The 24417-nt window shown below is 37.0% G+C and overlaps 1 protein-coding gene across 1 annotated transcript in view; it reads right to left on the bottom strand.

The window, feature by feature from the left end:
• LOC126252246 (protein alan shepard) overlaps positions 1-24417 on the bottom strand; it is a 429590-nt gene that overhangs the window by 44202 nt on the left and 360971 nt on the right. Inside the window, exons 8-9 of the mRNA XM_049953120.1 lie at positions 10831-11049; positions 9962-10045 (exon numbers count right to left, since the gene is read on the bottom strand). Of these exons, the coding sequence (XP_049809077.1) occupies positions 9962-10045; positions 10831-11049 (303 nt within the window). The remainder of the gene's footprint in view (positions 1-9961; positions 10046-10830; positions 11050-24417) is intronic.

Below are 24417 nucleotides of genomic sequence, written 5' to 3' on the forward strand. Positions count from 1 at the left end.
GTTTTGAGAGTTCATGAATTGCTGTTGATACTTTCATTTTCAAGAAAGAAAGCTGGCTGTGGCATTCACTGTTATTGTACCATATAAGTTCCAGCTTGCCAGGTCTATTGTGTGCATCATTAAATCTGTTTTTGTTGCTGTTTCAATTAGACCGATACAGCACAAAATGAAATGAAAGGACTTCCAAACAATGATTTTATTATAACACAAAACTGAAAACAAAGCAATACTTCAAACAGTTTCTACAAGTATTTTGTAACAATTCACTTTCCAAAGTATTATTTTACCAATAGTTTGAAGAGTTTAGAAGCAAAAAACTCTCTCTTTAAGAGAAAACCTGATGGTAACTGCTAGCAATGACTACTGCTGAAGAGAACAGCTTTAAAATATGAACAATGATCGAAGATGTTCGCTGTTGCATCAATCAACAAAACTGAGTGCAATCCCAGGACTGGGCTGGCAGCACTTTATAGATACAGATTGAGAATCTTTGCCTTAAAAAGATCTGCAGATGTCCAGTGCCACATTCTCTCATCTCTGAGCAGAAATTACTTTGAATAGAACTCTCCCAGAAAACGGTACAAAAATTCAATTGAAAGCAGTCTTAGTAACTATTAAACACAGCAGCATATGTTTTACACAAAAACTGAGGCAGCAGTCAACCATTTGGGATTCGTAAGAGACACCCATCCAGCTAAAGAGAAAAGTGCCAACAATAAGTGTAAGGAATGGTTCAAATGGCTCTAAGCACTATGGGACTTAACATCTGAGGTCATCAGTCCCCTAGACTTAGAACTACTTAAACCTAACTAACCTAAGGACATCACACACATCCATGCCCGAGGCAGGATTCAAACCTGCGACCGTTGCAGCAGCGCGGTTCTGGAGTGTAAGGAATGGTTAGCATGTACTTGCAGAATGAATTTTCACTTAGCAGTGGAATGTGTGCTGATATCAAACTTCCTGGCAGATTGAAACTGTCAAACCTGCTGCCTTTGCCTTTTGCAGGCAGGTGCACTACTGAATGAGCTGTCCAATCACCAAGACCAGATTAGGGAGAAGAGGGAGTGGGGTTGGCTTAGGTGGCTCTAGACCCAGGCCTCAAGGTGGGCAGGGGGCCTCCACTCTTATCAGTTTCTTAACTAGCTGTCCAATAAGAATCATTCAAGATACAAGAGTAATGATGTAAAATATGAAACAAATTTCTTCATTTGTTACATCCACCATCTTAATAAAATGGCATAAATCCATTTTAAAAAGACTGAATGTAGTACATGATAATTGTGATTCATATTTTCTCTAAGTCCGTGCTGTCATTCCTGTAGATTTGGAATACAACAGTCATTTTCTTTAATTTTTTATCTCCAATTAGGAGTTTTCTAAAGAACAAGTTCTTGGATGTGCACCTTTTTTGTGATTTGTAAACACATTCAGATTTACTTACATTATCTACATTGTTCTTAAAATAAATAAACCTTTCACTAAACACAGTTCCACAAATTCGTTTTTCATGTCCCTTCATTTTGCTGCATCTTTCTTGAGTATGGGGACTTCCTTAATTCACTGTCGGTACTTTCACTAGGTTTAGTTTTCTGATTGCCTAGTTCAGTCCAAATCCAGCAAAAATTAAATCACTGCATAGTTGCACAATAGGATATATTTCTTTCATGTCAAAAAGTTACATCTATTTATAAACTCTGTACTTGTGGAGTTGGGCAATAGGCAGAATAGGCAGATTATTTCAAACACTTTTGTTTACTGTGAGATACACTCACCCCCTCATCCTTTTCCTTCTTATGTTCAGTGCTTTTATCACTTGTTTATTGTTGTAGAGCTGTACTGTTAATTCATGTTACAGTATTGTTTAGAGTGTTGTAATGTACAGTATATTTGCAGAATGGCTGTTGTTAGTATGTGGGGGGACACTGCTTATTCTAATCAGTTAGTGTGTTAACTCGTATTTAAGTTTCATTTCTTGTTTTTGGGACTCGAAATGGAATCTCATTGTGTGTGAGAGTTTTCCAGTGGTGCCAGCTTAAGAAAAGCACAGAAATAAGGATCTAAATTTGTGAAGAGATTGTCACAAGTAACTTTGTATTTTACGAAGAAAGATTATTCCATTGGGAATGTTAGTGAAGTTTGTACTGAACCCAGAACCACCCGTACCTGTGCTTACTTCTTCTAAGGAGTGTTTGACAGGTTCCAGTGAATCTGAAATTGTTGTACATCAATATTTTGTAAGCGAGGCAGTGATGAATGCGAGTGTTGAACTAGGCAATCAGAAAACTAAACCTAGTGAAAGTAGCGACAGTGAATTAAGGAAGTCCCCATACTCAAGAAAGATGCAGCAAAATGAAGGGACATGAAAAACGAATTTGTGGAACTGTGTTTAGTGAAAGGTTTATTTATTTTAAAAACAATGTAGATAATGTAAGTAAATCTGAATGTGTTTACAAATCACAAAAAAGGTGCACATCCAAGAACTTGTTCTTTAGAAAACTCCTAATTGGAGAAAAAAAATGAAAGAAAATGACTGTTGTATTCCAAATCTACAGGAATGACAGCACGGACTTAGACAACATGCATACTCCATTTTCTACCTGTTTATTTTCTAAGTGGAGGAAGGGGGAAGAAAAAGCAACATCTCGTGGAAACAGTGCCAACAATTACAAAAATTCAGTGATGTGGCTTCTGCAACTGAAGAACAAGGGATGTACTAATAGTTAACTGCAGCATATGACTAAAATGAAGAAAAATTATTTGCAAGAACTGCTTTGGAAAGTGGTAGCAGTAGTTAAGCATTTGGCAATAAGAGGACACTTTTCATGATGACGACAAAACTTTTGGAGCTCCGAATAAAGGAAACTATTTTAGTTCCCTCAAATTAATTGCTTATTTTGATTCATTTTTTGAAACAACGCATCCCAGAATATGGCTCCAATAGTTGGTAAAATTCAAACAGAAAAGTACTATGGACTAGCTGTGTACTCAGTGGCAAACATGGCACATGAAGATCAATTAGCTGCTTTGGTAAGATATTGTTTCAAGGGAAGAGTTCATGAAAAATTTTTGTGTTTTGTTCCCACATACTGTCATATGGTGGTGATGATTATGTTTGGTTTGTGGGGCACTCAACTGTGTGGTCATCAGCGCCCGTACAAAGTCCCATTTTTTATGCAGTCCAATTTTTACAAAGTCCAATCTAGCCACTGTCATGAAAGATGATGGTAAGTGTAAGATGATGATGACAACACAAACATCCCCGGGCAGAGAAAATCCCCAACCTGGCAGGGAGTCGAACCCAGGACCCCGTGATCCAGAGGCAGCAATGCTACTCCCTAGACCATGAGATGCGAACACTGTCATATGGCAGAAAGTCTTAGGAATGTTATCCTTGATCTCTTTGGAAAACATGATGATATGATAGAAGATTGTCATTCGCAATCCTATGACAATGCCAGTATTATGAGTGGGAAATATTCAAATTTAAATTCAAAAATAAAGGAAATGAATTCATTAGCTTTTTATGTGCCTTGTGTTGTGCACTTATTAAACCTCATGGTCCAGAAATTTTTTTGTAGCTTTTATTCATTGTTGGCATATTCTTGTAAACAGTAATGGGCAACTTAAAACATTGTTTGATACTAGATGGTCATGCCATGAGGAATCATTATCAATTGTCTGACAGAATTTCAATGCTGTTTATGTATCACTTGAAGAAATTATCAAGAACAAGGAAGAAAAGGCAGTGATAGGAAACGCAGAATTGCTTTTGAAAAAACTAAAAACAAAAAGTTTGAGGCAGCAATATTGGTTGTTTTCTGGAATGACATGTTGTCCTGAATGGACAAAACTTACAAATATTTGCATAAGCCTGGACAAGACTTAATTAGCAGGTGTCCGGCATTGTGATTGTTGATTCTGTTTTTCAGTCATTTCAGGGAAAATTATGATAACTAAGAAAACAAAGCTATGAGCTTAACTGAGCATGTTTATGAAGAATACAGCGACAAAAGAAAATGCAAAATAGGAAGATTCCCTGATGAAAAAAAAGCAGAAGAACTGAGTGGATATTCTAAATTTTGTGTGGCATTTATTGCAGTTGTCAATAACCTACAAGCAGAACTAAAATGTGGGAAGAGAAGTACTGTGAACTAGTCAATCGTTTCCTACCTTTAACAACCAATAAAGCAACACAAGAAGCTAAAGAACTCTTAACAGTCAAATGTCAAAAATTCATGAACAATATTGAGGTGAACTCAATGAAGAATGCTTGCGTTGTTGAATTCTTCATTTTACTGAATATTTGCAGTGTTCCCTCAAAGAAAGGCTGCTAAGGAGTTCACCAGTTGGGTTATATGAATTAATGGTTGAAAATGATCTTAGTGACGTTTTTCCAAATATGATACTTGCTTACTGAATTTTCCTCTCAATACCAATCACAAATTGTGAAGCTTGGAGAGAATTCTCCAAATTAGTCCTTACCAAGAACAAGTTAAGTGCTAAAATGCAAGAAGAATGCATTCCTGCTCTCGCCTTGTTCTCGACTGAACACAAGGTGACCAGTTCTCTTGACTTCCAGGATTTGATGGAAGACTTCATTAGGACAAAAGAGAGGAAAAGAATTTTTTTAGGTCTCATTTTTTATCAGGGTGTACAGGTGGACAAGGAAGAGAAATTCCCAGATTTTTCCTGGATTTCCCAGTTAAAAACAAACGTTCTCCCGGGTGAAAACACGCTGTTTCCATGTTAAGTGACAGTATTTCCTCCCTTATCAGTCCTTTGAATGGTTAAGGTTTTATACACGGGCGTAGAATTTCCCGGAACTTTAAAAAACGGAACTCAGAGAAAAAGACACATCTTGGAAATATCTTACGTGCAGCAACATGTATGTTACATATTTTCATATTATGAAAGTATACATTGAAATTCCACCAAACAGCGTATGTTACTTTCCGAATCATTGAAATCGAGATTGAAATGCGTTTCTGTAAGCCAGTCATAGCTCAGGTCATGTGATCTCGGCAGCTGATGACAGCGGATATTCAGAGCATAGGAAATCTGATGTAGTCAGCCAACAGCATCATCACTGTTACGTAGCACAAACACACAAACTGGGAAAGTTAATAGTTTAAATTAATATACATAGTGTTGTTACAAGAAAAGCAAAGCTTTCACATATAATATTGCTCACTAAGGTTAATAAGCTGCAAGGGAAGCTAAGATTTTGCATATAATGATGATGATCTTTTTTGCGCGTGCTACACTTTAAGATATATCACACAAATGTGCAGGTAAAATTTTTAATAATGACAAATGTCTGATCTTCGGGGTTCGAAATTCTTCTAAATGGCTCATCATCAAAGAGCTGATTTTTAAATTATAGTCAAATGCTCTGTGATTTAAGAAATTCATGGTACATTCTCGCACATAGTTCAACTTACGTAAAACGATATTTACTTTGAAAGTAACGCTTTTCAAACCACCATTCGCAATATTTTCCCACGACTTGTTAGAAATAGGTTCATTTCAGCAGATGCCAGAGAGCGCCAGATAACAGGCCACACAGTGCTTTCACAGATACCATAACGCAGGAAGCCCGTATGTTCGTACGTGTAAAACAATGAAAGATCATACATTATTTAATAAAGAAACAAGACATCAGAGGATTCTCCAAGAGCATTGGAATTTTGTAAACCATTCTATAATGTGCACATTTAAAGTGCATACTTAAAGTGCACATCCGTATGTCCAGATTCCCAATCAAGTAGACCTCGACCTGATTTTAGCTTTTCAGTGTGGTTTTCGGGATGTAAATTTTCTTGGAGCACCAGTACTGTATTATATCATATTTGGTTCTTTACCATGGCATAATGCCATACGTGCTAGAAGATGGAAATGTGAACTTGAAATGCAGCGTACGGTTGAAAATAGCCAGTACTGTGGAATTAACCATTTTGTTTCAAATACATTAACTGCCTCTGTGGAAAAGGTATTAATAAAAGTCAAATTTCTTTAGCAAACAGACAAAAATAGCTTCAATTGTTCCGCAAGGCGATTAATGCTTGACAGTCAGAAAGGTGTAAACAAAATAAAATCTGAAACTAATGACATATTTTAGCCTTCCGTGATTATGTGAATGTATTTTAATGCACTTGATAACTCCCGGCCACAGATATCTGTTTTGTTTTCATTTGACGTGAGAGTAAATGAAGGGGAAACAGCAAAATCACTAAATGTAAACACGGCTCATGTGGAGACTACCCACTATAACTCAGACTGCTCTGCACATCAGCCTCAGATCTACGATATTTGCGAACTGGGTCAATACTAAAAAAACTCGAATTTTCAAAAATATGTTCATCTTGTAGCGCACATCTTTCTGAAAAGTCTGAAACATAAAACATATGTGTTCGAGGAAATGTAAGACATGTTATTTGGTCTAAGGTGTGCCAAAGTGCAGTGCCACGCCTCTTCATACAGCATTCTTTTATAGCACGTCACTGTATTTCGCTCTGTGGAATTGAAACGTGTATATTTTGTAATGGATGCCATCAAACTATATTCAGGACAGTGGAAATTGAAATGTCCTGTGGTGCATCTCCCGCTCCCAGTCGGCCGGTTTGACAGCCTGCCCCTCTTAAAAAAAAATCTCGCTATTAATAGCGCGAGCGATCTAAGGCGCTGCAGTCATGGACTGTGCGGCTGGTCCTGGCGGAGGTTCAAGTCCTCCCTCGGGCATGGGTGTGTGTGTTTGTCCTTAGGATAATTTAGGTTAAGTAGTGTGTAAGCTTAGGGACTGATGAACTTAGCAGTTAAGTCCCATAAGATTTCACACACACATATTAGTAGCGGATGGGATTATTTGTATTCGGGAGAACACGAACTCTTCAGAAAATTTACACTCTTTATTGCCTAATAGCTAATAACTTGCTGTTTTGTGTGACATAAAATTAAATATAAGATACATAAAATTAAATATAAGATACATAAAACCAATAAAGAAAAGAGACAAGCAAGAAAGTACACATTTCTTCAATCCTTAGCTCCTACCATTTTTTCCTCTCTAATCTTGCTACAGCTTTACATGGCGTGCTTTCTTTTCTGCAAAAGAATCTATTACCTCATCAAAGCTCGTCAAACGATTCGCTACATGAAAAATCAAAATGTCATTATCTAATACTGAAAAAGCTGTTAACACAAATAATACCCAATACTGGTGTGGTTTCTCGATCTGATTACGTCTATCTTGTCACTGTCTGCTAGATAAAACCAAAGAGGCCTTTCTAATAGAGAGCAATTTTGTAAGACACACCAAATAAACTAGACTGTTTTCGCACAAATGGCCATTTTTATAACACGACTATAATTCACGAAGTGCCAATATCAAATGCCTATTAGGCCTACTGTAAGCCAAAAGCTTTATGTTAGGAAATAGTTTCACATTTGATTCATACGCACCAGCTTCTCAAGCAGTAGTATTAAGAAATTTTTATATAAATTTGGAATCGTCTTATTCTCCCATAATTTGTGTGATGTCCCGGTTACTACTTCTTCCTCGTTCTAACAAACAATCTTGTCATCACCAATTCTGCACCTATTCCTGCCATTGTCAAAATTTGTTCATTGATTAATTTCACTAACCCTGCCAGAATCACAAGTTTAGCTATCCCGCAATTGTTTTCCAATTAGGCGTTATTACATGTTCATACAACACGTTTTCCGCGTTACTTGCAGAATAGAACTTAAGCAGCTGCTATTCAGGGATTGTATGACTGGTCCATAGTGACCTGGCCAAAAATTTTCTGTCAAAATTTCATTTTCTTGGGTACACCGAGAAGATAATACGTCATCTTTCGCAACTGTTATTCCTGTCAGTCGTTTATTTCCACTCTCGTAGTCTGAATCTATGGATTTCGCTAGTAATTATAACAACGCTGATCATTCGCAAACCCAATCAACTGCATAATCAGATGGCGATTGGCATTCATCCATTCGGCTTTACTCCGCTCAGCTCATATAACCCTGTCACCTTTCGTCTGTGGGAAGTTTATTTCTAGATGCGGCACGGATTCTCCTGACAAAGGCATCACATACACTATGCATGGTTTCAAAAATCAACTTATGATTCATTCAAAAACCAACTTAAAATGTGTTCAAAAATGTTCAAAAACCAACAGGGAAACGTTTCAAAATCATATGAATAATTGACAAATGTGCACTGGATGCTAGGCGCTTTGTGAAACAAGTTTTTTTTTTTTTTCCCATCAAGAATATGAATTTGGCGGCCCCTTTTCCCGGTAGCATCTAGCTGCTTGCTGCACAGCCAACAGCCACATTCCTGTAGCCAGATGCAGAAGAATCTACTGCTCAAACGCAACTCAACTGCGCGTGCGCATGAGCCCGCTTGTAACTGCAAAAACGAATCTAATGTAAACAGTTGTGACTTCACGCTCATCGGAGGCAATTTGTTGTTATGAAGCAATGCATAGTCTTCCTAAAGCCTTTGACACATTTTGCTGTTGGCAGATGCTTGCATGAGCACTGTGTGTCGTCGTATATGGCGTATTTCCTTTGCAATTCAAGTTATATTCGGTTTTTTCTCTTGTTTATGTTTTATTATTGAAGTATTATTCTGTAGTAGTGGGATACAGTAATATCCTTTGTTAGAATATCGGTTCTTACCAGTCAAAAATACAAAAATTTAACTGAAAACTAAAACAATGAAAAATTCCCTGAATTCTAAAAAATTCCGGGATTTTTCCCAGTTTTCTCCCGGATCAAAAAATTCCTGGGTTTTTCCCAGATCTCCCGGTTGTCCCGGGTCGTATACACCCTGTTTATTCATTGTATTTGTATACTAGGGTAACATGGAACTTTTTTTAATGCAATTGGAAAGTTCCATTACATATAGTATTATCTAATGCATGGCATGGTTGATGATGTAGAAGTATGTGTATCCCCATACTTTTCATATTGTACTGCCACAGAAGTGTTTTAGGCTTACATGAAGTAAGCTGAGAATGACTCATGACCTACCCACATGCTGTGACTGTGTCAGGTCTCAATAGTATCCTTTCTTCCATCAGTGCTAGTCCTGTGAAGTATGCAGGAGAATTTCTGTTAAGTATGGGAGATAGGAGATTAAGTACTGGCAATGAGCGTACACTTTGTAGTATTGTCAGTTTTTTCATGTTTTTCACCATTCCTTGGTTGTTTCTATATTTTTGGAGATGTGGCCTACCTGTGTGGCTAAATGAAAGACTGCTTGTTTTGTGCTAAACACCTTTTGCTTATCTGTGTGTGTGTGTGTGTGTGTGTGTGTGTGTGTGTGTGTGTGTGTGTGTGCGTGTGTGTGTGCGCGCGCGCACGCGTGCACGATTTGCTTGGTTTCATTTTGACCTCAGTAAAGCGCTTGAGCAGGACATACTCAATACATGACTGTTAAAAGCTGTTAACTGGTCCTTGACATGTAACTGCAGAAATTAAAAGGGTGAAAAATGAGACTGATTTTAGTATCTACAGCATGGTTCATACTTACTTGGGACGAGGCAAAGGGAGACTCAGAAAATACTGAAGAAACCCCTTGACTGGTTTTTCACTCTAATCAGCAGTACTGTTTCTCATCTTCCCCCCTGATCTACTCTCTTTAACACTGGAAAAATTAATTCTTGATTGGAAAACTCAAGGTGAGATTGATCTATTAATTTGTGTGCTCTTGACCTATTTGCATTTACAATGATCAAATAACATAATTTGGTTTTAAATACAGTGGTATATCACTCACATGATGTGGATTTACTGTAATGCACAAGAAGAGTTAAAACCTTGGATGAAAAGTACACATTACTATATCTTTAACTGTCACACACACAACATTTTTCACCATATTTATTAAATATCTGTTTAACATTAACAGACATAGTAACTTCATTTAATGACCATGACAGCTATAACTCACCACAGAGATGCCTCTTGAATGTTGTGTGTCATTTTTGTAGCTATGTATGTGTGTGGTGGGTGCCAGCTGACAAGCAAACTGTTCCTGGAAATGAACATTAAATATTAACACAATTTATGGCAAATCTGGAGGGATACATGCTCTGACTGTGTGGAATTAAATGGCAGCTATGACCAGAAGACAACAGGAGCAGAAACATGAATAATATAGTTTATCAGTTATACTGTAACTGTTGTTTTTTGTTCTGTGTGTCTTTAATGGAATATTAAATCAGAAAAAAATTGAAGAAGGTATTTGACAGTAAAAGTAATTGCAACGACTCTTTCGCAAGAAACTATCATTCTGTAAATCCATGTGTAATTACCACAAATAACTTGCATTTAGTGTTCATCAGCTCAATAACAATAAAATAGTTTCATTTTAAAATGTAAAAAATCATGGTTGTATTAAAAAAGTTATCTGCCTATATACTGCTGACAGATTCCATTTTCCATAATTCTCATAATACAGCTTTCCTCTGCTCTTCAACCTGCAATCTTAAGTTTCTTTTGTACACATTGAATTCTCACTTTTCCAAATAAGTTATGTTAGTTACTCTGGCACATTTTATGACAAATAAAACACACTCACAATTTCCTTTCTGTCTTTTTTGTATGGAAGTTTGGGTTGAGTCTGCTTCCGCTAACACACGAAACAAACTTGACAAAACATTGTTTATTACAATGTTTTTTTTATATTTTTTTATTTCAGAAGTACTAAGAAGTACCTCCCTGACAGCCCACAATCTGTCTAGTTACAAGCACAACTGAAAACACTCATCTTGCAAAAACATTACTTTTATTTAAGGTAATTTTTAAGGTCTTACTAACCTCAACTTGTGGCAAGTGTGGCTGCATCACATACTGAGGAACCCAGGATGTGGGCGGTAGCTGGTAACCCTGTACAGTCCCTGGACTATAATGTCGCCCATACTGTCCAAGTGCAGGCAGAATATGTGGTGTTCCGACACCATTTTGCCCTGCTGATGGATCATAGCTGACAGGGGCACCGGGAGGTACTAAGCTGCCACAATGCAACCAGGCACCAGCCTGTAACAACAAAATGAATCAGTTTAACATAAACAAATGTATTCAACTCTCTTCCCTTTTTATACAATAATGTTATATGCCTCTTTTTTCCTGTCTTTTGTTTTTAAGCAAAATTTCAGGTAAAATCTTAATTCCTGTATAAAACTACCAATGAGCAAATTAACTTTGAATCAATAATTATTTTGTTTAGTCAAACTTACAACATAAAAATATATGGAGATATAAAGGACATCCAGTAATTACCTTCAGGAGGTGTAATTCTAAATACTTCTGGTAGACACATACTAAAATTGAAAAATATTATCCAAGTTTTTGGAAATGTAAGTTTCTTCCTTCGGGAAGATAGAATGAATGCTTTGGAAATGTTGTAAAGGAAGGACCACTTATTGTGAAGCTATGAGAAGACAAAGATGAAAGGGAAAGTGTGAGAATGAGTAAGAGGTGGGTAAGCAAGGTACCATGAGATGAAAGACAAAGTGTCTTAAATGAAAATGTGTTAAGTGGAGGAGAAATGATAAGATGAAAAAAAAAAGGTGAGAGGGTACAGGTATGTGGAGGAGGGGGTTAGTTAATGGACATTGAGTTCAGAAGAGCAGTGCAATCATAGGATGTGTGGAAGTTCCCATCTCTATATTTCAGGGTTACTGGTACTGTACAGGAGGAACCAAATGATACAGGCAATCTAGCAGGCAGAGTAGTGCCACAGAACATGCTCAGCAACTGGTACTCAGTGTTCCCAAAGCAGACAATTGATTTGTGTCCAGTTTAGTGGTCGTCACTCCTATACATAATTTCACACAGTACACATTTTAGTTGACAAAAAACATGTATTGTTTTACATGGTGCTCTGTTTATGACAGTGGTCAGCAACACATTTATCACAATCTACTGGGAGATCGCGAGTGCCTATTTGGTAGATCACAGGCTAATGGGGAATGGAGATAGTATATTTGTCACAGTAGCCAAGAAACTCAAATCACCAAGATAGAAACTTAAGCTGCATGTGAGATTGTTTCAGCAAGACTGTGTTGGCAGTTGGCATAAAATTGTAATTAGGTCCTTTTACCACCCACCAGACTCACTTACTGAGACTTTAAACGTTGTTGTAGAATGTCGGAACATATTCTGAGCTCAAAAACAAAGAGGGCTATCCAACATAATGACCTCCTCCATGCCAAACAGCAACAGTTCTGAAAACATCAGTCATGTGAAATCCAAAATCAAGGCAGTCAGGTAAAGGCAGTATCTCTTGATTTCTGGAAAGCATCCAACTCAGTACCACACCTATGCTTATTATCTTAAGTACGACTGTATGGGACATCAGGTGAAATTTGTGACTGGATTGAGGATTTGTTGGTATGGATGATGCAGCAAGTTATCTTGGACGAAGAGTCATCAACACATTTAGAAGAAACTTATGGTGTGTGCTAGGGAAGTGTGTTGAGAGTATCACTGTTCACATTGTATATTAATGACCTTGTGAACCGTATTCACAGTAACCTCAGAAATTTTCCATATGATGCAGTTACCTACAATAACATAGTGTCTGAAAGAAGCAGCATATGTATTCAGTCAAATGTTGATAAGATTTGAAATTTGGTGCAAAGAAGTCAACTTATGTTCAGAAATGTAAAACTGTGCACTTCACAAAGTGAAAAAACATAGTATCCTACGACAAAAGGGTCCACTGAAAGACCTCCTGTATTTGGAGACGTGAGTTGTGGTGGGGATTCGGATGTGGAGAGCATATTGATTGATAGTGGTGTACACGCCATTTTCAGTAGATGCAATGACGTGGCTAGTTGACATTCATGCATTTGTTGTGGAAGAGCGTATTTTTAATGGTGGTTCTGTGATTACTACTCTGCAGGCATTTCGTATACACCTCAAATTTGGCTGTAATGATTCTGTTCCTGATAGGAAAACTATTCAAGTTTGTGTATCAAACTTTAGAGCATCAGGTTCTGCACTGAAATGAAAATCCACTAGCTGACCCCAAGCTGTAACAACGCCAGCAAATGTGGCATGTGCGAGAATGTCTATCCTGCAATCTCCAAAATGTTCAACGTTTAAACATGCAGCTGCCCTAGATGTCCTGACAAGAATGCAATCAGAATCCTGCACAGAGATCTACACATGCACCCAAAACGATGGCTATCCAAGAATTCATTGCTAGAGATTCTGAAAGTCACAGAGCCATAAGCAAGCAAATTCTTCAGAATGTTCCTGCAGATGTCATTTTGATTTCTTCTGACAAGACCTACTTACACTATCAGATACTGTAAATTAACAAAATTTCCTCTACTAGGCAGCATAAAACCCTGAGGAACTTCACCAAAAACCGTCTTCACAGTCATCATGTGACAGTTTTGTGCACCATAGCTGAATTTGGTGTATGGCATTTGTATTTAACTTTTTTCTTTTTTTTTTCTTTTTTTTTTTTTTGGATGGTGTTATGTTAACAGTTAATTCATATCACTATTGTCAAATGATAGAGAGCTGCCTCTGACCTAAGTTAAACCAGTTTGTTAGGGACCACAAAGATAAAAAATTATGGTTCCAACAAGATGGAGCAACAACTTACACTTCTCAGTGTTATCTTGAATTTTTAGAGTTGTTTCATGGATGTCTTCTCTCTTCATGAGGAGATATTATATGGCGAGCCCCCAAGGTCACCCAATTTATCACCTTGTGATTTGTTTTCTTTGCAGACACTTAAAGGCTCAAGTGTACAAAAACATTGCCACACAACCCTGCAAGTGGTTAAGGAGGTGATCATCCAGGAAGTGGCTGCCAATGAGACTGGGAAAGGCTTTGTCAATGTGTCAACAATGGCGGAAGCAATTTAGTGGATAGAATTTTTCAAACCAACTAATGTAAAATGACATAGTATTTGTTGTTCACCAAATAAAAAGATTTTCTCTGTATCTTCCATTGTTTGTTTAAATAAAGAAGGTTTTTCTGTTGGATCCTGTATCAGTCAGTCATATTTGGAATCAGTTAAATCTCACAAATACCAGGATGCAACAGTTTGTAGGGTATGAAACAGAATGGGCACATAGGCTCAGTCATGGGTAAAGCAGGTGCACAGACTTCAGTTTATTGTTAGAACAATGGGGAAATGCAGCCAATTTAGAAAGGAGACTGCTTAAAACTTACGTGACCAATCCTAGAATATTGCTCTTGTGTATAGGTCCTGTACCAACTAGGACTAACAGGGGATATTGGACATACATAGAGGAGGGCAGCATGAATGGACAAAGGTTGGTTTGATCCATGGGACAGCATCAGAGAGATGCTGAAGAAACTGAATTGGCAGACTCTTGTGAGAAACAAGAAAGTGCAGTTACAAAGTTTCATAAACTAGCTTCAAATGACGAGTGTAGGAATGCACTACACCCCCCACATATTACTCCTATATGGTTCACGGTGAGAAGATTAGATTAATTACAGCATTTACAGAGGCATTTAAACAATCACTCTTCCTGTGCTCCATATGTGAATGAAACAGGAAAATACCCAATAGCTATTGCAATGGGACATGCCCTTTGCAATGCACTTCATAGTGATTTGTGGAGTACAGATGTGAAGTACTGAGAATGCATAAGAAAAAGTGTTGAATAAAAATAACAACTGTATTATGTAGCACTGAAAATGCATGCTCATTTGACACAAGTTTGTTTTAAGCATGCAGGACTGATACCAACATCTATCTTGACCCTCTAAAACCATGTTAATCACACTTAATCACGTTTCTTGTATTAGTTCAAGAGGGTTGATTGGTTGGTTGATTTGGAGGGGGGGTACCAAACAGTGAGGACATCAGTCCCATGATATAACATCACTGCATGACTGAAATCAAGGGGCACGGGATTAGCAGAGCGGTCTACAGTGCTGCAGTCATGGACTGTGCGGCTGGTCCCGGCGGAGGTTCGAGTCTCCCTTGGGCATGGGTGTGTGTGTTCGTCATTCGGATAATTTAGGTTAAGTAGTGCATAAGCTTATGGACTGATGACCTTAGCAGTTAAGTCCCAAAAAAATTTCACACACACATTTGAAATCAAGGGAGGAATACCATAAACAGCACAGTCCAATCAAGGCGAAGGGATGACATGCAAACCAACAGGGAAAAGGGATGTCAGGGCATTAGGAAAAGAAAAAAAACAGGAGGGAGATGGGCGGAAACAGGGAGAGTAAGGGTGCCCGGACAACACTATACACAGTGGGGCACCAGGAATGTCACTGACCCATCCTGACACCCCACCCCCACCATACCATACCCTACCATACCATACCAGTACCACAGTACAATGTGGACAGCACCAGGGGAAGAAGACACAAGAAAAAGGGAAACAAAAAGTACAACAGACCAAGCAAAGAGCAGAGAAAAGGCAGGGAGAATCTGGTTGGTGTGGACCCTTCCAACTCTGAAGACACAAACATAAGAAAATAACATACTTTGTGATAATGAATGTTACGCAAAAAATGCCTCCAATTTGGTTTTCAGATTTCAAAAAGATTTCAGTGGTAACCCAGTTTGTATCTTTCACTTGGGCTACCCTTGAGCTACTGACTATATCTTCTTCGACTGACAATGTTTTTGACACAGCTAGGACAGCTGTTGAACTTGACATAATATTTAAGAAATTACTGCATCTTAAAAGTGTTGAAGAACACAAAAACCGTTAGACAATAATGCCTCAAGGAGAAAGACCCTATATTAGTTAAAATTGCCCTTAGGATGAAGGGCTTACTTGTGTCTGATTATTATTATTATTTTCAGATATGAATTTAATTAAAAGTAAGCACAGGTCAAGGTGAACTAATAAGCACCTCCTGTATTTGACAAAGTTTACTAAGTTAAATGCCAAATATCAAGGATATTGTAAACATAGCATATACTCAAGTTTCACATCAAATGTAAGACAATTCTTGTGTTATCAACACAAGAACTCATTTGTAAAATGTTATGTAATAAAATTATTATTTTTATCCAAACAGTCAAGATGTGAAACTTTCATTGTTAAACAATTGTTTTACAGTACTGAAAAATTAAAAACGCAGCAATTATTGTAGTTTTAAAAGAAGTAGATCACTCTGATATGCTAGTATGAATAGTAGATCATGATGGCATGGTGGTTTCTACCTCTGGCCTATGAAGTAAAATTTACCAGTGGTGGAGATGGGGTAAATGGTAAGGAGTGGGTGCTGAAGAGAGACTTTCTGAAAATTATTTTCCATGGACACTGCAATGGTTTGCTTGAACATCTCATTTTCTTTTTTGATAATGGGAAGACTCGTATAATATATGAACCTGAAATACTGATGACTGAGTTGGAAGCTGTGCAAGGGAAATATCTCTGTCAAATATATTTTTCTTTAGTGTGTCTTTCTTCTCTTGTTATTTCATTATCTGTTCTCTTCCTAGCCTCCACGTGTATGGGTGTATGTAAATGTGTATGTCATTTATAATATTATTACTCATATCATCATCATCATCATCATCATCATCATCAAATAGACATATCACATTACACTTTTCCTTTTTTTCTAACATTAATGCTGTATAAGTATTTTTAACAGCACATCGTCCTTTGGAAGTGTCGTTGAGTTTTGCTTAATGATCAAAATTAGCCAGCTTGGACGTGATATGTTTAGCCACCATTAGGGCTAGCTTGTTGAGATGATAACTGACTGTTGTTGCCTGCTCAGTATATTACATATGAAGTCCAATTCACCAGAGCGAACAAGACTGGTGCATTTGAGATAGTTAAAACTGTCAGTTGCAGGATAAATAACCAAGCCAGCTACTTCTAAGTCATAATATTTTATGTTGTCAAAATTGGTCTTAACTGTCAGTATGATGAATGTCATAAAAAAGGCATTACAGTGCATATGGTAGGTTTTAGAGTGGGAACCACTACAAGGATAGGAATAGTGGACTGACAAATTACATGGTGTGACAAGGATATTATAGAGTTTGTGAGGACAACAGGAGGTGACAGTAATTGGTGTGAAAAGGATGTCAGTGAGATGATTTTTATTTTATGGCTTGATAAATTAACGTATTGAGACATTCAAGGACTTGGCAACAATGTGTGACAAGAAAGGTGCTTTTCGAGTATTTTTGGAAGTGTAATCTCTATTTGTTGGAGGTTGAGAACAGGGATCTGTCTGGGACATTTGTTGGCAGGCAAGATATGTGGGGTAATTGTGGCAGAGAATGTGGGAAAAGTTTCTGGAACAAGTGTTGAGGGATTCAGTAACATAGCAGATGTATTTATCACATATGCCTATGTTGTGTAAATCAAAAGCAAAATTTCACTCTTCAAAAGAAATGGAAAGAAATCCTTCAGAAATATACACATCATGGTGGAAAAATCTCACTTTTAGTAACCCTTTCAAATGATGACAAATTATGGTATTAAATACAACTAAATGCTGAAACATGAAGTAAGAAAACAATCACAGGCAATGAAGTACAAACTGACATTCAATTACTCCGATTAAAAAAGCCAACAAAAACTATTTTTGATTACATTTTTTATACTGTAGCTAAATCTCACGATTTTTGGCCATAGGATCCATATCTGATTTCAGTCTCCGACCCCCCCCCCCCCCCAAAAAAAAAAAAAAAAAAAAAAAAAAACACACAGCACAGTTTTGTCACAATATAACAAACTAGAAAATTAATGTAACTGGAATGGAAAGACATTTAATTTTTCAACAAGGATGAAGGTTTTATTGAAGAATGAAGATGCAGATAACTCTATTACACGAGAATTGTGTGAGCATTGGCTTCTATTCTCTCTCTCTCTCTCTCTCTCTCTCTCTCTCTCTCACCCCCACAACACGCGCACACACACACACACACACACACACACACACACACACACACACACACACACACCTCACCTCCCCCCCCCCTTCCTTAAAGCATTTTAATATAGCCTTTTCTCCAGTGAAATGCCTGTTGCTAAGGTTATCAACAGTAGTCTCCCATGATACTATTATTGTAACACTCATGACATCATCTTTCTACCAATCTGATATATTGTTTCTCAATGACAGCATCAAAATTTGCAAGGGGAAAAAAATCAAGGTAACTGTTGAAGAGTGCAGCATCTGATGTATGTTTTTGTTGAAGACTGCAGTAGTTATGATTTCATATGGACTGAACAGCAGATGCAGTTACAATGACATTTTTCCTGGTGGTTTATTGTTAAGAGACTAATAGTTTGGAGAAGAATAATTGTAAAGTGACTGATTAAAACTGAATAGACAACTAAAATAATGACTGATTCAGATTCAGCATAGAAAACAGTATTTGGACTATTCAAACACTTCTGAGAGAAACTGTTCAGTGAAATTTAAGTTTGGTTCCATATACACAAGAAACTTTCGATATCCTGCATTTGACAAACTATTCCAGTATAATTCACAGTTTGTTGTTTTCCCCTAATTGTTGTCAGACTTTTGTTTGAACTGAGATGCAGAAATACATTGAACATCCTGAATTTAACATATATAATAATAACTGCAGCAGCAGTCCATACCTTGTAATAAGATTCGTTTAAGCAGAGCAATAGTAAATCTGTCATAGATTTTATTCTCCAAGTGAAAGGTTCTCAGTTCTTACTGTGTGATGTGCAACTAAGTCTTACACCTTAATAAATGTCATGCCCCAATAAATGAGAACAATAAAAGGAATCCAGAAAAAGTTGAAAGCTTCTGGAAATCACTGGAACATGAACTATGAAAGGTTCGATTGAATAATGTTAAATTTTATTAGGAGTTTGAGTGCACAGACTTGAAAAGAACGAATGTTCAGGAAAACTGTTGAAAAATATCCAGCCCATGAAAGAAACTATGCAAAGGCTTCACCTTCAAATTAATATCCACAAACTTTAAGAAACTGACGAGGAAACACAAAACTTACATATCCCCTAATACAAACCTAGGACAATTTCAGACTGACTGTGTAACTATATCCTTTAACAATCAAAGAAATCATGAACATAAAAGGCAGAAAGGTTACAAATATAAGGTCACTATTTAACCACAATAAAAATGAAATTTATTCCACAAACAAGCATTCTAAGACAAGTGAAAAGGATCCAGAAAATTAATACTGAAACTTTGAAAGTCAAGAAACAAGGATTTCAGGAATGGCTAAATACAGACTTAAAAGACTGGGAGGTGATAAAGCAAAGATAGTCAAAGTAGCCCAGCACTAGTGCCTTTTTTTTTGGAGGGGGGGGGGGGGTTGGGCGCAAAACATCTAAGGTCAAAAGCACCCAGTAACGAACAACAGAATGATGGGACTGTGAGGGTAAAAACCGTTGCGAGGTCCAATACAAAAAGGAAGAAAAAACAAATCTAAAACATCAAGACCCAGCACTAGACAAAAGACATAAAAAGTATAGATGGTGGAATGAACATTGCAAAGAAGCATTACTGCTTAGAAAACAGTCCTGGCAGAAATAGTACACTACCAGTATATGTGTAATTGTCAATTCATAATATAGTTTACATTGTGCCTATCATGTCATATCACTTAATAACTGGTATCATCACATGTAGAAGCAATGTAGTACATCAACTTACATTATTATGCATTTTTATTATGTCAACAATGTAGTCAAAATGACTACTGTATTGTAAACTAACTAGGTTTACCATTGTCCTATATCACATGTACAAACAATGTACGAAACTGATTCTTGTGCCAATAAATATGCTGTAAGACTTTATCAACTTTAAACAACATGGTGTCAAACATCGAAAACAATAAGGGCAGTCAAAAGGAAGTCTGAAAGCAACCAGCTATCACTAACAGAGAGAGACTTCCAAAAGAACAATAACAGGAACTTCTATAAAAATTTCAAGCAAAGCCTTCAAACTTACTAATGGTCTAACATGTGCTCCAGAAATGTAGATGGAAAATTAGCGCTAAACAACCAAGAACACTATGAAATATTAGAAAGCTATTTCAAGAAGTTAGATTGTGAGAAACGCCGGTCAAAATTTCTGAAACATAATTCGGGATGCACTTACACAACCTCAGAAACCCCTACCATGGCTGCAATCCAAAATATCATTGAAGATTTGAAGACCGATAAAGGACAAGGGGGAAGATTCAAAAATTGCTGAAATGAGGAAAACCACAGGTGATGGAACAGTCAAGAAGCTACATAGAGTCTCTCAAAAAGTGAGAGAGAAAACTGCCCCCAGCAATTGCAGAAGAATTCCCCTCCTTCCTGTGACATACAAAAGTCTTTCAAAAGCATTACAAAAGAGGCTGGAAACCCAGCCAGAACAGCAACTAGGAGAATATAATGGAGGGTCTAGAAAAAGACAATCCTGCATGAATCAAATTTTCAATCTGAAATTTATAATGAGGAATTGAAGAATGAGAGCATTTATATAACATTTATAGAATTCAAAAGCATATGATTCAATTGACAGGGAAACATTATTCAACACCTTAAAAGAGTCTGGAACTGACAACAAACCAGTGGCAATCATAGAAGACACACTAACAAATACGAAATTAAACTTTTAGGTGGAACCTCCAAGGCTTTTTAGATCAAAAGTGGTGTAAGTGAAGGAAAGGGGTTGTCCCCACTGCTGTTCAGATGTGTACTAGAAAAGGTAATAAGGGAATGGAGGAAAAGAACAAGAAGAAAGAATTTAAAAAATCGCAACTGGGAGAGAAGGGGATAATCTGAGAACTGACTGATTGGCTTTTGCAGGCATATAAACTTCTTGCATGAGAGAACTTCAAAAGTGCAAAAGTGAAAAAAGAGAGTATACAAGTAGGTGCTGGGATCTGATTAGGGAAGAATAAAAAAGGCTACAAATTTACATATCTAGGTGAAATAATACAACCAAATGCTTTGGACAAAGAAGCTATCTTAGCAAGGGCAAGGAAAATGGAAGTGGCTTTTCAATTAACAAAAAATTTGTCTAATGAAAAATCTTTATCAAAAATCACAACAACACTGTCATTACACCAGAACATCTTTATGCTCGAGAATGCTTTTTGTTAAATACCACCAGACAAAAAAGAAGGAAACGAAAGGAAAGGAAAGGAAAGGAAAGGAAAGGAAAATAATAAGGAAAATCATGGGACCAAAGAGGAAGATGAAAAGTTCTTTCCTATCAACACCTAAAAAGGCTAAACAAACAAACAATAATAAAAAGAATGAATTTTTTTGACAGACACCAAAAAACATGCATGATTGGGATCAAAGAAGTTAAAGCAGGAGGAAGAAATACGAGAAAAGTAAAATTTCAGAACACACACAAAAAAAAAAAAAAAAAAAAATAATTCAACACATACAGAAAAAGAGAGGCACAAAGTGGACAGAAGAAAGAACAACATAGAAAGAAAGAAGGCACAGCTGATCCTATAATTTTCCTGTGCCCAAACTTTGCTGAATTCTTAAGGATTTGTGTTTAATGAAGGCAATCCAGCTCAGTAATTCTCATATGATCTCCAGAGTATTGTTAGCACAAATATACTATTATTTATGTTCTTAGCAGGACAGATCAACAAAAATCAAATAATGTTTCAAGATTACATGTTCACAATGATCATTTAAATATAGCACCATGTACCACATTTTAAATTCTCATACAGTTAGTGACTTTTGATAATGACATTATTAAACAAGATCTTTTGGGCCTATTCAAGAGATAAAGTTTGAGTGTATTTGTTTCATTCAACCTGGTGTGTTTTAATGAAGTGTTAGACAAGCGACTTTTTAATTTCATTTCCATGAATGCCTGAACATAATTGTAGCTTGCTGTTTTCTGTGTATTATAATTAACTTCTGTATAATATAATTAGAATGGTTATAACTCTGGAGATTTGTGAACTAGACATTATATAGTGACTATCACGCAGCATAAGGTTCTCTTTATAAATATCTACCAGATACTGAGAAACAGGGATTGGGGCAGGTTGTATTCTAAAGTTCCATTACAAGTATAACTTCCTGAACTGTATCAGCATATTAACAACAGAATCATAATGTGCATCCTCCTTCTTTCCTAAGAACTTAGTGACAACTTCCTTGATTAATAACAAAGCCTCCCTCCTACCCACAGTCATTTTTGCTTCAATGATGAAACTGAAAATTATTTCCAAATATCAGGTATGATAAAACACTTTTCTTTCAGTTTCATTTCTGATAGACAAAGAAACTTTTTGCAAAAATACTTTTAAACACTATCCATCTTTGGTTATTTGCCACATGCAGTCCACAATCAAAGAAGAACTGAAAAAAACTGTCATAGTAGTTATGATATATATTGAGCAGCGAAATCACTCACAGTGAAATTTAAAGTTTGTGTTACTGTTAAGCGATATTATATGAAATGTGTATCATCTATGGGCAGTAAATTGTCAGTTATAATTTTATTTGAGGTACAGACACTGTATTATTTGTGTTTTCTCTAGACTAAGAGCAAATGAAAGGTATACAGAAATTCCTTAGCAACTGAGTGTTACATGGTGTAATTTCACATGACTTTGGTGACCAAGTTAGCAGATAACATACTGAAATTACCACACTGCATACAGGAAAACATGAATCATGAGCTGCAAGGATAAAATATCTCTAGTATGTTTAGGCATTAACTACATTGTGCGGAACTATTTGTGTCAAATGCTTCCAAAGTGTACACCTTCCATTCCCATCAGGTATTCTAAATGTTTTTTTTCTAGCCAATGGTCAGATACTTTTTATACAGGCCCAACCACATTACTGCTTGCATGTCCCCAATTTGTCCATGCCTGCCTGGCTGCCCACCTGAAGCACACAATCTGGAACAGCCTGACATTGGAGACTGCAGTATGCTTATCGTTAACTTTCTCCCATGGGTCAAACAAACCTGTGACCACTCATGCTGCCTTTCTTTGTATACATTCAGTATCCCCTGTTAGTGATCTTGGGTAAAGGTCCTACACATTTCATCTACATACCAGGATGGATCACAAGGGTGGCTTTGTAAGCAGTCTTCTTTGAAGATTGACTTCATTTTCCTAGTATTCTAACAATGAGGCATGGTCTGCCACATGCTTTATCTATGACAGAGCCTATGTGAATGATTTCATATCCCTACAAATTGTTACACCCAGGTGTTTTTAAGTTGACTACTTCCTACATTGGCTCACTGATGTAGTCTAAGGACAACACTTTCTTCTACTTGTAACGCCGGAAATGCATATCCTCCTATTTTCATCTATTGTACTATAAAATTTTTCCTTATTTTGTCACCCGAATATATAACATTTCTGTGTCTTTGTATATTGTAATTGTTTTACTATTTGTATATATATGCACTTATGTCAATGTATAATTGGTTTGTTTTGTGAATATTATTTGTATTTATACGCTGGGTCTGGCCTAGGGAAAACTATACTATCGAACGAATACATCGATAGGTCGTGTGGAGAACGAAAGTGTTTAGGATCTTTGGTAGTGTTAACTCCGCCGCGTGGAGCGCTGGCTGAGCAGAAAGAGTCTGGCTGGAGTAGTGCAGTGGAGCAGGTGTTGCCGCGCGTTCGGGGTTGGGGTTGGACAGCATGTAATTGCGCTCGACTGGCTATAATAGTTTCTAGCACGGTGACGCGGACGGGAAGCATTAGCTGGCACACATCAAGAGCCCGTTTCGCCTGGTGACCGTGTCGAGAAGAAGGCACGCCAGCATCCAGCTTCTGCAACAGCGACGGCCGACAATGAGTGACTGTCGCCACCTCCTCGATCGACGACTTCAAACCTTCAATCAACCAACAAGGAAGACTAAAAGCACGAAAAGTTTCAGAACTGTATGGCAGACCTCAGCTTTTAAAATTGTTGCATCACAAAATTACAGCAACTTAGCATGAACCTTTGTTGCTCATTGTCCCAATTGCATTGCCAAGCAGGGTCCCTTCCTTTTCCGAAATGAACCCGAGTGTCGTTGAAATTCAAACGCCAGCATCATTCGATTTCACTGCTTTAATTTCAAAGTACAGTTAAGGTATACATAGCTGGCTACAATATTTAGATTACACGAGCACAAATTAAGAGTGCGAGTTTTGTTAGCATATTTTAGCTTACCTGTGACTGCAGCTCAGCTTGGTACGTACTAAATTTTACTATTGTTAATTGTTCAGAATCATTTAATTAAAGTTCGAAGTTAAATCTCTTATTTCTAAATTGCGTAGATTCAAGTAGCTTTTGAAATGATTGTTGAGGTAGCCCAAGACTAACTGTATTTTACTGAATTTCGTTATGCTTCAGAAACAAAGTTCACTATTAATTTCAGTCACTAAATTAACTTTCAATTTTCCAGTTTTATTAATTCTTTTGCTAA

Source organism: Schistocerca nitens, chromosome 4 (assembly GCF_023898315.1).
Source record: "Schistocerca nitens isolate TAMUIC-IGC-003100 chromosome 4, iqSchNite1.1, whole genome shotgun sequence".
Lineage (NCBI taxonomy): Eukaryota > Metazoa > Arthropoda > Insecta > Orthoptera > Acrididae > Schistocerca > Schistocerca nitens.